Source organism: Myripristis murdjan, chromosome 4, assembly GCF_902150065.1.
Source record: "Myripristis murdjan chromosome 4, fMyrMur1.1, whole genome shotgun sequence".
NCBI lineage: Eukaryota > Metazoa > Chordata > Actinopteri > Holocentriformes > Holocentridae > Myripristis > Myripristis murdjan.
Genome location: NC_043983.1, coordinates 4,622,979 through 4,638,094, shown reverse-complemented (window position 1 = coordinate 4,638,094; position 15,116 = coordinate 4,622,979). Strand labels below are relative to the sequence as shown.

The 15,116-nt window shown below is 41.7% G+C and overlaps 1 protein-coding gene across 3 annotated transcripts in view; it reads left to right on the top strand.

Annotated features, from left to right (window-relative positions):
- The window catches only part of LOC115357591 (cAMP-specific 3',5'-cyclic phosphodiesterase 4D), a 119,612-nt gene that overhangs the window by 53,131 nt on the left and 51,365 nt on the right, over positions 1-15,116 (top strand). Inside the window, exon 1 of one of the 3 annotated variants that reach the window (XM_030049147.1) lies at positions 5,191-5,648. The exons of the other annotated variants lie outside the window; for them this stretch is intronic. Coding sequence (XP_029905007.1) covers positions 5,572-5,648 — 77 coding nt within the window. The 5' untranslated portion in view covers positions 5,191-5,571. Of the gene's footprint in view, positions 1-5,190; positions 5,649-15,116 lie in introns of those variants that run through there. 3 annotated transcript variants of the gene reach the window in all.

Below are 15,116 nucleotides of genomic sequence, written 5' to 3'. Positions count from 1 at the left end.
AAAATGCTATTTGGCATTTTAATCATTACCATAAAGCCATCGTTCACTATTTTTAAAACACATGACGATATAATAGTAAAGAAAGACATGGTGTTTACTGAAATCCTTTTAGAAATCTTTTAATGTCGTATGGTCAGTCGTTTTGTCAAAGTATATGTCACCTCGTTTTTGCCCTCAAAGTCTAGATGTTCTAGAAAGGATTGAACCAATGTGTGCTTTTGAAGGCTGGTGTTGTATTTGTCCCCTTTGACTGAAGGTCGGAGAAGGGACTATGGTTTGGGCTCCATCTGTTCGTCATCTGCGATTTCTGAGCCTCTGCTGGCCTGTTTTAAATAAAACTTAGTGGAATGATGGGTTTTCATACCGAGGTCTTGAATTTTGAATATAAACCTGATTGGCCTGCCACAACATCATCATCAGGCCACCAGCCCTAAACTTCTCACTCATTCGGACACTATTGTTTCAAATTTGATCAATCTTTAAGGAATGATGCTTTTATAATACATGATTATAGTACACACTGATACAGTATCCACACAATTAAACAAGTGGCCCAGCATAATGTCATCAGCAGGACAAAATTTCCCCAACTTTCAAGCAGCTATGTCTTTGCAAACCATACACCCAAAACAAAGAAACCAACCAACAAAGAAAAATAAATTACAAACAATTAAAAACCAATTCCGTTGGCTTGCATCAGTTGTAGGAGACATCATGGTCACTGAAAAGTTGATTTGTGTTCTGAACCTGCCAACAGTCTTTATTTTGCACATATATATCATACATATATAGTAAGCTGTGGTCAGGGAGAAACCTCAGTGGTATTGGAGGAGGATAGCATTACTGGCCAGTATCCAACATTTTAGCCTCTTAAGTACATTGAGTGCAATTTAAGAAAAAAAAGACAACAACAGTAAAGCAGAACTGTACTGTGTGTGATTACCTTATCTGGTCATTTCTCAGGTCTATGGAATATGTTTTTCATACCAGACGAAAATGACTTGCAGTTAACGGCCTCTGCTGCAGGTAGGAAAGGAAGCCTGACATCTATTAACTAAAGAGGAAAATACACAGTGAACCACTAAGCATTACGTACATGACTGTGGTATCCTAAATATTTTTTTTTAAAGCGCACACATAAAAAAACAAAAGTTTGACATTGTCCTTCATCAAAAAAGCAATATCACCTTGATATATCAGTTTAAGCATAGTGCTAGCAGCCTCCTGGAGAAAACAGCTCTGATAAAGAGTGTTTGGCCCTTGAGATTCCCCCAGGCAGTCCAAATACACGCCAGCTGCTGTGTCTTTAACTACTCATAAACAGACAATACCATTTATTGTCCTGAGTGAAAATTCATTTCACAAGGCCAGCACAAAAAAAAAGTGTGTAAAACAGTGCACTTTTGTACGCAACAGTTGATAACATTCAACAGTATAAGCATTCACAAATACATCATAAGTCCATTCTGTCTACTAATGCCGTGTCACAAAATGAACAGCAAACTCAGGAGAGCAGGTTGGAAAATGACATTCTTGAGCTCAGTGGAACTGCACCAGGCGTCCTTTGAGAAGGGTCAGTTTCAGCGTGTGGATAGATAGAGTTTTATTTTCCTTCTTGCTGTGTCTGTCTGCCTGTTTTTCCATCTAGCCTAATTATCTGTCAATTTATTTGTGCATTTTTTTTTTTGTGCATTTTTCTGACTCTCTGAGGACACTGTATCATGCTCACGTCTTTACATCAGTGAAGTGCGTCTCATAGCGTCATCATCTGTTGTGGTTTCTGCCCTGGGCCAAGTCATCCAGTTAAATGTTTAAACTTCCCCATGTCCTTAATGACAGCTGCTCTGGCCTCAGGCTGTTTCCCCCTTCAGCCCCCCCAACCCCCAAACATCCAGTGCAAACCACAGCAGATCGAAGGGCACATGTTTAGCTTCACTTCATGCTCTGATGAGCCTGTCTGATTGGACTAAAACCTCCCCGTCATCTGTGTCTGGCTCTTCCATTTCAGTACACATTGGTTTTTAATTTATTCTGCCAATGGAGCTGCCTGTGCTGAGCTGGGATACCCACAGTGATTTTTTTAGCACTTTGAAATGAATGTGATACGCTTGACAAGTTTACTTCAACAACCCCTGTCACAGAGAACGAGCCTGCCTGGATCTCGTCAATCAGCTAATCAGCAAAGTAAGATGATGCAATATAGCGTGCATCAAAATAAAGCAGAATTAAACAAAACAAAGCGCAAGACACACCAGCAACTTTAGACCAACCACGGCCACTGACTGCTGTTGGCCAGAAAAAAGAGTGCAGTATGGTCTTTTGGCCATCGGGGGCAGTGCTGAACACTTGCTAATCAGAATAAAAGAAATGGTGGTAAGTGTAACGACATGCTATAAAATGATCACTGCGTTTAATTCTGAATATTACTGTCAGTGATACATGGTCTAATATTTATAATGAAGATATACAGTGGTCCCCCGTTAATCGCGGGAGTTACGTTCTAAAAATAACCCGCAATAGGCGAAATCCGCGAAGTAGTCAGGATTATTTTTTACAATTATTATAGATGTTTTAAGGCTGTAAAACCCCTCACTACACACTTTATACACTTTTCTCAGACAGACGTTAACATTTTCTCACTTTTCTCTCTTGTTTAAACACTCTCAAAGTTCAAACCTTCGTAGAAAAATAAGTCCAGTAAAAAAAAAAAAGCATGCAAAATTGCACTAAAAAAAATCCGCGAAACTGCAAGGCCGCGAAAGGTGAACCGCGTTATAGCAAGAGACAACTGTAATTATAGGCTGACGTGAAATCAGTGGTTGTAAATTTATGGCAACTTCAGAGGATTTCCACTTTGTGGTGTTCACTAGAGGTGTTAATGGTTCCAGATTTCATTCATCAATGCACACAGAAATGTGCACCTTCTTAACCACTGTATGGTTGTTTTCACCAATGCATAGTAAAAAAAACCCCAAAAACCCCCCGATAATTTAGCGAGCTTGTCTTTTGGAAAAGTCGCATTGACTGCTGTTCATTTTCCTCTGTCTGGCCCAGTTTTAGCACTCTACGTCACTCCTGGGATGTGGGGCCACGATTATTGGATCCATAAGATTCCCTAGAGCAATTCTCGATGTAGTTCAGTCAGTGGAGTATGACTCTAGGGGTCTGATTTCCTGTGTACCTGTGTAACTCTGCCAATGTTGTAGTACCCCTGTGGTTTGGGGTTCTTGCACCACTCCAGAGGTCGAACAAGTCTCTAACACTGCCAGGGTTAGGTTTCAGTTCTTACTGGGGCCCACCATACTAGAATATCTGGAGATATTTCTTTACAGCCATTTTTCTATTTGTTATAGTATTTCCTAAGTGTATTATTATAATTCACTTTGGATAAAAGCAAACACCAAATGCCAAATGTCTTATACCAGATGAAGAGGATAGAAGTGTGTGTATAACATACCCTCTTTTTTGACTGCAGCGTTCACAAAATGCTTAGGGAAGTGGTTGTTGTGGTTTTAGCTGTTGACATGTGACTAATGCCCTCTTTTTCTAAAGCTGAAATGTTTTTAACTTTAAGTATGGTTAAACAAACTCAGCCCTGAGCGCTGTAAACAGCATGTCCTCCCCACTGGAAGCAGAGAATCAAAGATGGCAGCACAGAAATAGCTGTCTTAAACTTTGCAGCTTTCCTAATGCCATAGCAATAACAAAAAAAAGGTACAGAGATGTAAGTTTTTTGTTTGTTTGTTTGTTTTTTACATTTGAGTTTACTTGGGAAAATAGTGAAAATATCCATAAATAGAACATGAACATAAATCAGAATATGGTACATGGTGAAATTACGGGGTAGAGGAAGGAGTGTTGTCTCTTGGAGATGTGTCTATTGAGTGACACCATAGCGGGTGACACAAGAACCGGAGGTGTTTTAGCTTCCAGCTTCCAACTGCTAACTTTTCACACATATTGTGATAATGAGTGTGCATGAACTATGAAATTTATCTTCACACTCCTCTCCTAGTACTACTTTTCTTGCCTGGGGAGAGTGCCTATATTTAGTTTGTCCCTTCTGTTTTTATGTCATTCTATAATATTTTTCAAAATGAGTGAACTACCTCTCTGAAGGCCAGTACCGGCCCATTCTGACTGTCTGTCTCTCATATACATTGTCTAACTGTATTGTGAACTATAGTTTTGGAAGTATGGATTCCTATCATGTACTGAAATGAAGAGGAAACATAAGGCAGGCTCATCAACCACCAACCTTCCTGGTGATGTGTGTGGCACATTTGTGTACCAGGTTGTGGTATAGACCTCGATTGCCCTGTGTACCCATCCAATACCCCACCACCCTCCCAGTGCCGAGGCCAACAATACCCCCCTATAATTATTTAGCTGCAGGGCAGCAGGAGGGTGTCAGGTCAGGAGGTCTTTCGATCTCACATGTCAACGAGGGCTGAGCCAAGCTAGCACAGGCAGACACAAAAACACCCATGAGCCAAGCAGGAGACTCAGATCTCCCATTGACAAGTCGGGACTCACCACAAGATACGCTATAACTGTCTAAACTTGGGGAGTATTTTCTCTGTCTCACAAGACTTCACTGTTCACGGCTGTTCAAAGCCAGCCGTCGCTGCTTTTGCTCTGGCTGTCTGGAAACATGGCCTCAAGGAAGCATTTGCCTGTATCCTGAAACCAACTTTTGAGTTAACTTTGTTCCAGCGTTGGATATCCTGAAAAAACGAATACAGAAGAAGGAAAACATTGCCACAACAACTCTTGAAGACTGGATGGGACCTCCTTGGCTCCCACAGCCACCTCTGGGGACTCCACAAGCTCCCACACTGCTGGAGGAAGAGGTCAACGCTCGCTGACACTGCCCTGCACTGTCACTGCTCTGAAACAGCTCAGCCCTCTTGAGTTCCTCTTTCCTGCTGACAGGCTGAGTGACTGACAGGGAAGGCAGAGCTGCAAACAAAAGCTGCTGCTGAAGACTTTTTGCGTGTAGCTTCTCCTCCCGTCTTCTCATCTCTTGATATTCCTGTGGACAGGTTGGAGTTGTTCCATTTCACATCAATCCAGGAATGTGGGCAAGGTCAACTCCGGGAACAGTTTGGATATTTACAACAACAACAAACCAGTGAGAAAGGGGAGATAACTGCGGAGAATTGTCTGATACAGCAGAGACTTCAGCTCCCTGTCTGCTCCTCCCTTGTTGAAGAGACTAATTGAGTATCACCATCCAGCCTGCCGTGTTCAGGCTTGCCTGGGACGTCAGACGAAGGACTCCGTAACATTCCTCCACAGTTTTTCTGCATCCTCAGGCATAGAGATTTAGCCAGATCATCCGCCTGCATCAGTTTTCTTTTTGCCTCTCGCCCGGATCTTCGCATGTCATCGTTCTCCACCATACAAAACCTCATGGAGTTCATGCAGACCCACCAGGAGGTCTACCGGGGCAAAAGTATTGGCTGACTTGCAACATTTGTGAGTCTAAGTAAAAAGTTTGGTGCGGATGGTTTTGGCTTTTACTTTACAGCTCACAGAGTCTCGCATGTGTGAGCAGCTCAAGGGACAATGAGCAAAGACTCACGTCTGGCCAGGAAAGGGGCGCCATCTGGTTTTGGACACTGTCGGAGGCACTCATGTTTGGGGTACGTTCGCAATACCTGAACCCTACACTTGGTTTTACCTTTTCTGCAGATTAATCTTAGTAATATGTACAATAACTCTATGTCAGTAAATGAATGAATGAATGAATGAATGAAGAGATTTCTGTGCCATACCACATAAGCAACCCATCCCATGTGAGATTACACAGTACAGTATTTTACAAAAAAGGAGTTACAAAAATAGAGCATTAGCCAAACAGTTGAAGGGAAAATTGACCTTAAATCACATTTTACCATTTCAGCCATATGGCAGAATAGCAGAAAATAGACTTAGAAGACAATGCAGCCACAAAATATGTTGATGTTTAGATATGGTGTGACTCATTTTTTCTCGACCAGAAGCTTAGTTTCTTGATCTTACTACCAGTGCTGCCATCTCAGTCTACACGTCAAACGTACAGCCACATGCAACAAGTTCACACCCCTACTCTGAGAACGGGTGACACCCAACAGGAGTTTGATATTCTGCTCCCAAACTCGGACTTAAGCAGCAACACAAGAGATAACCTCATGTATGCAGACAAATAATCATGACAGCCCAAAGAGGCAAGTGTGTGTAGAAAGGGTATGAGTGCATGCAATCAGCTGTTTTGCTCTGCTCCGTGTGTAGACCTTAGGGCAGTGTGCGGTAAGACTGTTACTGTGCTGCCGTTTCACCCCAGCAGCTTCTGAGATGAAGCAAGTCTTGTCTGTGGCAAGTTTCATCCAGCAGACTTCCTGTTTTTGCTGAAAGTCTGCATATGACATTTTTTTTTTAATGGTGACCTGGAAAGCAGCGTGAGAGAGGAGTGGTGTATCCACTGCTGGTGACGTCACCGCCGAGCGCGTTTATGCCCTGGTTATTCGCTGGAGTTTAGAAACACATTTTGCAGATTTCTTTGTGCCTGTGTTTGAGTCAGGCAGGGTCAGACAGGGGTGGGACTGGGGCGGTTAGCCATGCCCATTTCTGCTGATGTCACAGTGCCTTCTGCATGTGGCTGCATATTTATTTGTAGTCTAAATGTGAGCACATGTATTCTAACGTACGTGTGTGTGTGATTATAAGATTATAAACATGTTTGATTTTCCTGTCTGTGTGCTCATGTGCTTTCCTCTGCATTTGCAAGTTTCTGCTTGGGCATGCCAGTATGCTTGCAGGCGTGAGTGTGTGTGTGTGTGTGTGTGTGTGTGTGTGTGGGTCAGTGCCCATTCTTGCCGTCAGTTGCAGTAAAGCCAGACTGGATGTGTGGCACCAGCCGGTGACTCAACCAGCGTCCCAGATTCCAACACAGCCGCAGACACAAGCCAGGCAGTGTGTGTGTGCACGCTCCACTGTAATGCTGCACGGCTGCACGATTACTTAGCGAACAGTTGCCACTGCAAATACTCAACACAGTTATCTGACAGGATCATTGTGTTGCACTTATACACCCCTGCATACTTTTACTTTTTCATGCTTTCAGTATTTCTCAAAGGAGCAGCAGGCAGTAGGTCTGGTTATCGCGCTTGCTGTATCATTGTCATTGTTGTCCTTATCAAGGGTGGAAGTGACTAATTACATTTACTCACATTGCTGCAGTTGAGTAGCTTTTTGAAGTCAGTCATTTCATTTGAATTTAATTTTAACTGCTTTCACCTCAGTACGTTTTGCTGTAGTATTGTACTTCATTGGACTTTAAGTCATATCCACCGCAGAGCAGACTGTGGTGGTGGTTGATGAGGTTGGTATACAACTGAGTACGCTGGAAGATCACTCAGAAGGAACTGGGTATACTCTAATTATACATATTTACATATTTAAATGGGTATTTGGATGCATGCCCTCACCTACATGGCTGCTGCAGAGTGCACACTCAGTCAGCTCTTCATACGTAACAGAAACTGGACCAGAGTAAATTGGCCAGGCACTCGTTCAGTAAACAGCAGATGATACTAGAGAAATATGACCTTCTCTTGTTTGTGACCATTATCTTGTAATTTCTGATTTTTTTTGAGATAACCTAGTTTGAACTGTGTTCTTCTGCTTTTAGAATTACATGAAAAAGTTCAGATGGAGCATTGCTCTCATTGTGACTTACTAACTTTTACTCTGACTACATTAGTCATTTTTAAAACTTTTCACCAGTACTTTTACTCCTGCTTACGTACAGTATCAACAAAGTAATAATAATTCCTCTTAAAGCAAAATGAATTGCTGTAGAGTGTTGGGTTGTACAGTTATGATGTTGAAATATCCTCACGAGTTGCTGTGTGCTCCCCTGGATTGCTAATCCAGAATATTGTAGTTCTGCTTGTCCTTTCATCTCCATAGATGTCAATATAAAAAACAAAAAGTATGTTTTTCGTGTAGTTAGAATTATTTGTGAAAATGGTTTCTTCCTGCTGCAAGGTTACCATGTGAAAGTTTGCTGTTGGCAATCCCTGCTGGATCTACTTTCCAATTCAATCAGGAAAACAGCAAAAGACATTTAATTTCCTAAAAAATTCCTTGTTGCTTATTATATTGCCATAATCCACTCTGTTTGTCTTTATGTACTAAAAGTATAGGGGCGGTTTTGCTATGGAAGTGAATGGAGAGATAGAAATACAGTTTTGTGGATTAGCAGGCGAGGGGAGCCCAGAGTAGCTAATGAGGAAGTTCAGTTTGCTTTAAGTAACGCAGTTTTCTCTCCACCACTACCCTCAAGGTGCTGGGCTGGCAGGGGACTATATAAAAAAACTCCACCTGTCCACCTCAAAGTGCCAACGGCTGGGTTTTCAAATCCCCTGAAGGCTTCTCATACTCTTTTACAGTTTTTTCCCCACCGTTGAGCCTGGCTATCTGTCAGCCATGTCCATCTCAGCTAATCTTAGCCAGCGCACTCCCAGTGAAAGGCCATTTCTGACCCAGCGCAGCCACAGCTGACTGAGCACAGCAGGCATGATAATAAAGGCAACAATAACACAGCAGACCCCCAAAAATAAAACCACTGAGCCCCACTGGCTCGGCTGCACAGGACACGTGCTCAGAAGCCTGTCCCGTGTTATCCACACACCAACACACACACACACACCAGTGCCTTGCCACAAGCCACCCATTCCAAAATCCCCATTGATTGTTCCAATAGAGAATTGCTGTGAGTTGTCTGAGATGTTGTTGCCAAATTGGGTGTTTGTGGTTTACCAACCGTGGAAGCTTGAAGAGGCTTGAGCAGATTTGGTTCTCCAAGCTGAGATGTGATGTGGCAAATGCTGAATTGAGACAACAACCTATTTTTGGATGTATAACACTGGAAGGCCAAGTGGTGGTCAGTTAAAGGCTGGTTTGAATTTTAGATTCAGATTTCAAAATATCTCATAATGTCCTTTCCTGCTGTGAGGTTTTCAGAATGGGGCCGGGAAGTATCACATTTACCCTCTTGCACTGTCGGCTGTTCTATTGTTGTGTTCATAAGTGGCCCGCTTCCTCTCTCTGTGTGTTTATGAGTGTAATGTTTTTGCATGAGAGTGTGAGTGAGTGTGTGAGTGTGTCTTGTGCCTCTGTCAGTGTTGTTTCTTTGCATAGAGGGACCTCTGCTGTCCAGCTGCTGAGCTTCACCAGACTCAGTCAGCAGCATTTTTACCCACACTTGAGTGAGAGGTTGAGCCTTGTCTGAGTCTTGTCTTAACCTGTGGTTTTAAATAACTTCCAGCAATGTATTTTCCCTGTATAGTGCAGTGGAAGAGTTTCTGTCACCGTCCCATCTTAAAGCAGTGGTCTCCAATCATATATCATGAAGTATTTTTACATGTACACCAGTGCCCCATTTACTGGAGTAATCAGCTTAAGGCAATAATTCGGTTATAACAGTTGCATGATTCATAGTAACATTTTTTTATATAATAAACCAAATGACAGATTTATTTAATAATCTGACTATATGCATTGGGCCATATTGTTTGCTTTGTAGATTCAACATCCAGGTTAATGTGCCTTGTGACCGTTGACACATGCAGTTTCAAAAAGCCAAAAGTCTGACTGAGGTGTTTACATACCCTGACAAACGGAGAGGGTCAACTACCTGCTCTGATTATCACCTGAACGTGCTTGAGATGATCAGACGACAGCAGCTGTTGTCAGGCTGCTCAGACAGAGGCATCAGGCACACCAGGCAGTTGAGGCACGGCACTGAGGGCCCTGCCTTCCTCAATATAGGGCCCCCACAACCGATCAGATGTTTTTTTGTTTGTTTGTGTGTTTGTTTGTTTCTTCAGTTAACCATTTGAAACCTCACCTGATTTTCATCTTTCCGAAACATGAGGAAAAAAGGCGATGAGCAAATAATCTTAAAAGTTACTGGAACAAAACAAAATTAGCAAAATATTAGTAAAACACTACAAGAAAATCATCTGAAAGTTAGACCAAAAAAAGAAAAAAAAAAATCTTAAAATTAGCAAAAAAAAAAAAAAAAAAATCAGTAAGAAATTTCAAGAAAATCATTAGAAAATTTGCCACAAAAATACCATTTAATTAGACTATAAGTGAAAACAATACCAGAAAACTATTTATAATCATTATAATTATATATTCTGAATTATATTACAAGAAAGAGGGTGAAATTAGAGGGTGAAATAAAATCTTTCAGGTTGTTGGACCTGCATTGGTCTATTCATTGTACAATGTAAGGGCCCTAAAGCCCCCAAATGAAAATCTTCCTAATACATTGTCTTACAACAATGTAGTAATTTGAATGGTGTGTTACATCATTGTAAATACTGCACATTATGTAGGAAGCACACGGTAATATTGTGCGTATATAATCATAGGTTAGCATCAGGGCTGCAAGATACTAACTACATTGATTCCCAGTACTGTAATTTAGAAGTTTTTTATGCACTTTTACTGTAAGTGATGTTAGTTTTGCTTAATTGCTATTGTACTTCACTACATTTTAAATCACATATACAGAATACTAAGTTTGTGAATATTAGCATCAGAACTGGACCAATGTAAATTTGCCAAATGAGTTTCCATTCACATTGAACAGTCAGTCAACAAAGAAGAGAAAGAGATCTGGTTTCACTTTGGTTGTGCACTTTATTTTGTCATTGCTAAAATTTTTCATCTAAAGGAATCTAGTTTGAACTCGCTGCTCCCATCTTTTAGAATCAGATGGGGAAAAAATCTCATGTAAGACTGTTCTCTTTTCTAAATAATTATACTCCTGTTTCAGGGTGTGCCATGCAAAATTGAGGGATGATTCAGATAAGAAATGTTTAGTCAGCTGACAAAAATGGGGGGGTAAGTACATTTTATAAGGCTGATAATGAAAATCATGCAGACTCAACCTTTAATTTCCATGCTTGGTCTACACTGTTTTGTCAGTTGAGTCGGAAGGATCCTCTGTGCAACCTTACATAGCTTTCCTTTTAGTAAAACATCAGCAGAATAACAACACTTAAACTGGGACATTGTCTTGTCACCACTGATTAGCACAGTGGAGTCGGACCATGAAGCAAAATATTACCAAGTATTACTAAAGATGGTAGTTATGCTGCTCATAAGGTGAATGTGTACATGTTTATGCATCTAGCTCAGTGAGTCGTCTCACACTCTGATTTCTCCACGGGTGGTGTTAGACGCTGCTCTCACACCGGTAGATGCGGTGGAGCGTCTGTGTGTTATCAGCTGGTAGCTCAAAGGTTTGACCCGTATGGGGTTAGACTGAAGTAGTAGCAAATTTGTGACAATATTTAGTAACTTTCAAATTTGCCTTTTTCATTCCAAAATAAAAAATAAAGAAGAATTTTCCCCTTGTCAACAGCATTTAGACCATCAAGGGACATTAAAAGGCTCCATTGAAATCCAGACAGTTGAGTCTTTTAGTGTTAGTTGTTAAGGCTGTAGTCAACTAAAAAAAATCTTGGGCGACTGAAATACGACCCACTCTTCAACGAATTGACTGGTTGATGGAAAAAAAAAAAATCTGCCACGGAGCACGTTATCTCTACATTCTAGAGATAATGTGCTCTGTGACCAATTTAGTTAATCTACAATACAAAACAGTGCACTCTAGCCTACCCGGTAGCCTAAATGAATTATAAATAAACATAAAAAGCGAGTTGTAGTGTATTAAATCATTTTTAACCTAATTATTGTATACTGACATGATGGTCAATATTTATCCCTGGCTGGCAGCAATACTCGCTCTTACAGCGTGGGTGAAAGTTTCCCATTTCCAGTTATCTTGGAATCAGGCAAGCTCACCTCCTCCTCCTCCTCGTCCTCCTCCTCCTCCTCTTCCTCTCTCACCCACTGAGCCTTGGTTAGCAGATCAGCATTCACATCATAATCTCAATGTGGCTCTGAATCTCCTAATTCATTGTTGTTGTCGTCCTCAAAGTAACTGCAGCTTCAGTGTCGCTCCCCTCGTTCAGGTCGTTTGGAATCAGACATTGTCACTGTCTGATGATGCAACTTCAGAAACTTTTTAGCAGTCCGCTCGGAGGCAAAGACAGACTGAGAGCATTGGGGAAAAAAAAAAACAACCAAAAAAAAATGCATTTCATAATGCATTTCGCCTTCACAATGCATTGCTTTGGTTATGTACCTTGAAATGCACTTACATCTCATCCAGCTTTAAAGGGAGACTCATGCAAAAATACACCAGGTCTGCATATGTCCCTCCCACCAGCCAACCAGCCACAAGCCTACAGCCCTGTTATCCACTCTTTAAAAAATGGTGGCCCACCACTCCTTTTCAGTGATAGAAGAAACTCTGGAATACCCTCTTGCCTTTAAACAAATAACTTGCAAAAATCATAATTCAGCTATTAAATGAACAAATCAAACATACTATCTGGTTCTCCAGGTTGTTTTTTTCTTTTTCTTTTTCTAAATCTGTGGTCTTTAATAAAAGGCAAATATTGGCCACATATATCGGTCAAAACCTAGAGCAGACTCACACATGCACACCTACTTACATGTGCACATTCTCACACTCCCAGATAAATACCCTCCTCACACCCACCCACACAGACACACACACACACACACACACACACACACGGACATTACACTCTCATTTCATTAGTAGAGCTAATGCTGTCATGGGAGCCAGCGGGCCAGCTGGGCTATGGCAGCCGCTCGCCCAGTGGATTCAGTTACGCAGCCTCGCAAACACCACGACAGTATGGGTGGATGTGGGGGCAGTGTGTGCATATATGTGTGTGTGTGTGTATACGTGTGTATGTTGGTTGGCAAGGTTGGGGGGGGCATTCTTAGCAAACCACGCTCCTGGCATCTGTTTTAAGATCCAACGCGTTTCACAAGCACGTTGCACAAGGAACCAACTGGACTGCGAGGGCGTCAGGGGAGGGAAAGAGAAGGGGTGTGTGTGTGTGTGGTTTGCAAGATTGCAAGATTTAAAACATGCTGGACAGCTCAACATAGTGAGAAATGTGCACAAAGAGAGAGCGGTGGAGGGAGTCTGTTGGAGTCTGTCTGACTGCAGTAGGTTTGTTTGCATGAGCAGTTTCTCTCTCTGGGCTGTTGCACTGTTTTCAGGATCCAAATCAGTTTGACACCAGAAAGGCCAGTAGATTTGGGGAATCTAAGAGAAGCAAGCGAGCTGAAGGGTGGAAACATAATTTTAACTCCTTTTTCCTTGCATTAGTTTAAAAATGTCATATGTCACAAAAACGTTACAGGAAATGTAATATAGAGACATTGTGAAAGATGTGTTTTTCAGTCCTAGTTCGAAGCTCAGCTGTTAGTTGACCTTGCCTAATGTGTCGGTGTGATGGTAATACAGCCCACTATAGTTTCCCTTTTGACTGTTTTACTTTCAAGAACAAAAAAATCAAGAACTAGAAATGTTATCTTTGGGAGTAAGTTCCTGTTTCTGGTTTTATGAAGCCCCAAAAGAGAAATAATACTTGAAATAGGTGGGTCTTTAATGATAAAAATTATACTCATATTGTATCTACAGCTCCTCTACCCCCAGCCCTGCTCTCAACAGGTGACCCGAGTGTGTGTCTAGAAAGTTCTGCCCTGGTCGTGTCCAGATGCTTGGCGCTGACTGAGCAAATCTATTTTCATCCCGATGCCGTGCGCCTGTCTTTGGCAGGTGACAGACTTGAGTCCCGACCTGCTTCTAACCCTGAACCTGTCTGCTTGCAGTTGGCTGACAGGCAGAGTGACGGCAGTGCAGCCAACAGAGAATTATTCACACAGAGATTTGTAGCAGTATGCAGGGCTGTAATCAAGACCACTTTCACAGCCAAACAGCCCCCAAAATAACACTTAGTGAAGAAATGAGCAAAAAACAAAGCAGATTATGTCAATATAAAAATCATCAAGTCAAGCTTTTGTAGTTACAGTTATTTTTTGAAAGTACTACTAGGTTGTTTCTTCCGGGCTCAAGGCTTTTACGCAGAGGTGTCCTGCAGATATCGCCTCCTGGGTCTACTTTCCAGTTCAAACAGGATAATTAGGAGAAAAGAGCTGGTCAGTTTTCTAAAAAAAAAAAAAAAAAAAAATGGGTGCCACAACTTGTTTTTTACATTGTCATAATCCACTTTGTTCGTGTTGTGTTATAAATGTTATTTTGAGCTGTTTTGCTGTAGTATGGAGGTGAATGGAGATCTAAATCCAGTGTTGTGGATTAGCAGCCCAGGGGAGCACAGGGCAGCTAATGAGGATACTTCAGCACCATGTGGACTCATGTCACATCCAGAGGACTACACAACACTCTACCAAAGTTACATTTTGCTTTAAAGTGGTTATAATTTATCAACATTAAAATGCATCATGCTGCACCTTTAAAGCTCATGTTTTTTGAACATGGAACCAAACCCCTGTGTCATAGTTCATTTTTCATTTTAAGTCTGATTGAAAATTTATCGAACATATTGATATTTACTCTGCTGAAACGGCAACTGATATGAGTGAAGCTCTGTGCCCTGTGAGCTGTTTGGATATGAGCGATGTTATCATATACACTTTCAGTGCATGTCCAATTGCAAATACTATGTAATTGTCAAAATCTGCCACTTCCACATGTTGGATATTTACCAAAAGTTCATCACGCCCACTTTGACCTACTTTGACCAATCAGTGTGAAAAATTAATCTGTACTTCACTGCCCCATGACCGACCTTTCCACAAAGTTCCATACATATCTGTTCATCTATAGAGATTTACTGGTTGTAAAAACGCACCTGTCTAATAAGCAGCAGTCACAAATCAGGGCTGGAGTAGGGAAGACTGTCCACGTAGCATCTTTAAGATAAAGCTGGTCAGTTCCAGCAGGTTCAGTGTGGCCATGACAACAGCAGCTCTGTTCACCAACATCAGCACTGCAAAAAAAAAAATCCAACTCTCTCTCCCCGTCCTCACCACGTGGCTGCTCCTGGTGGCTGTTTGACTGACTCAGGTTTTAAAATGAGGTCTGAGGTCTCGTCCACCTCCTCTTCCCATGTGCCTGCCAACACGTCCGACTGGGACAACTG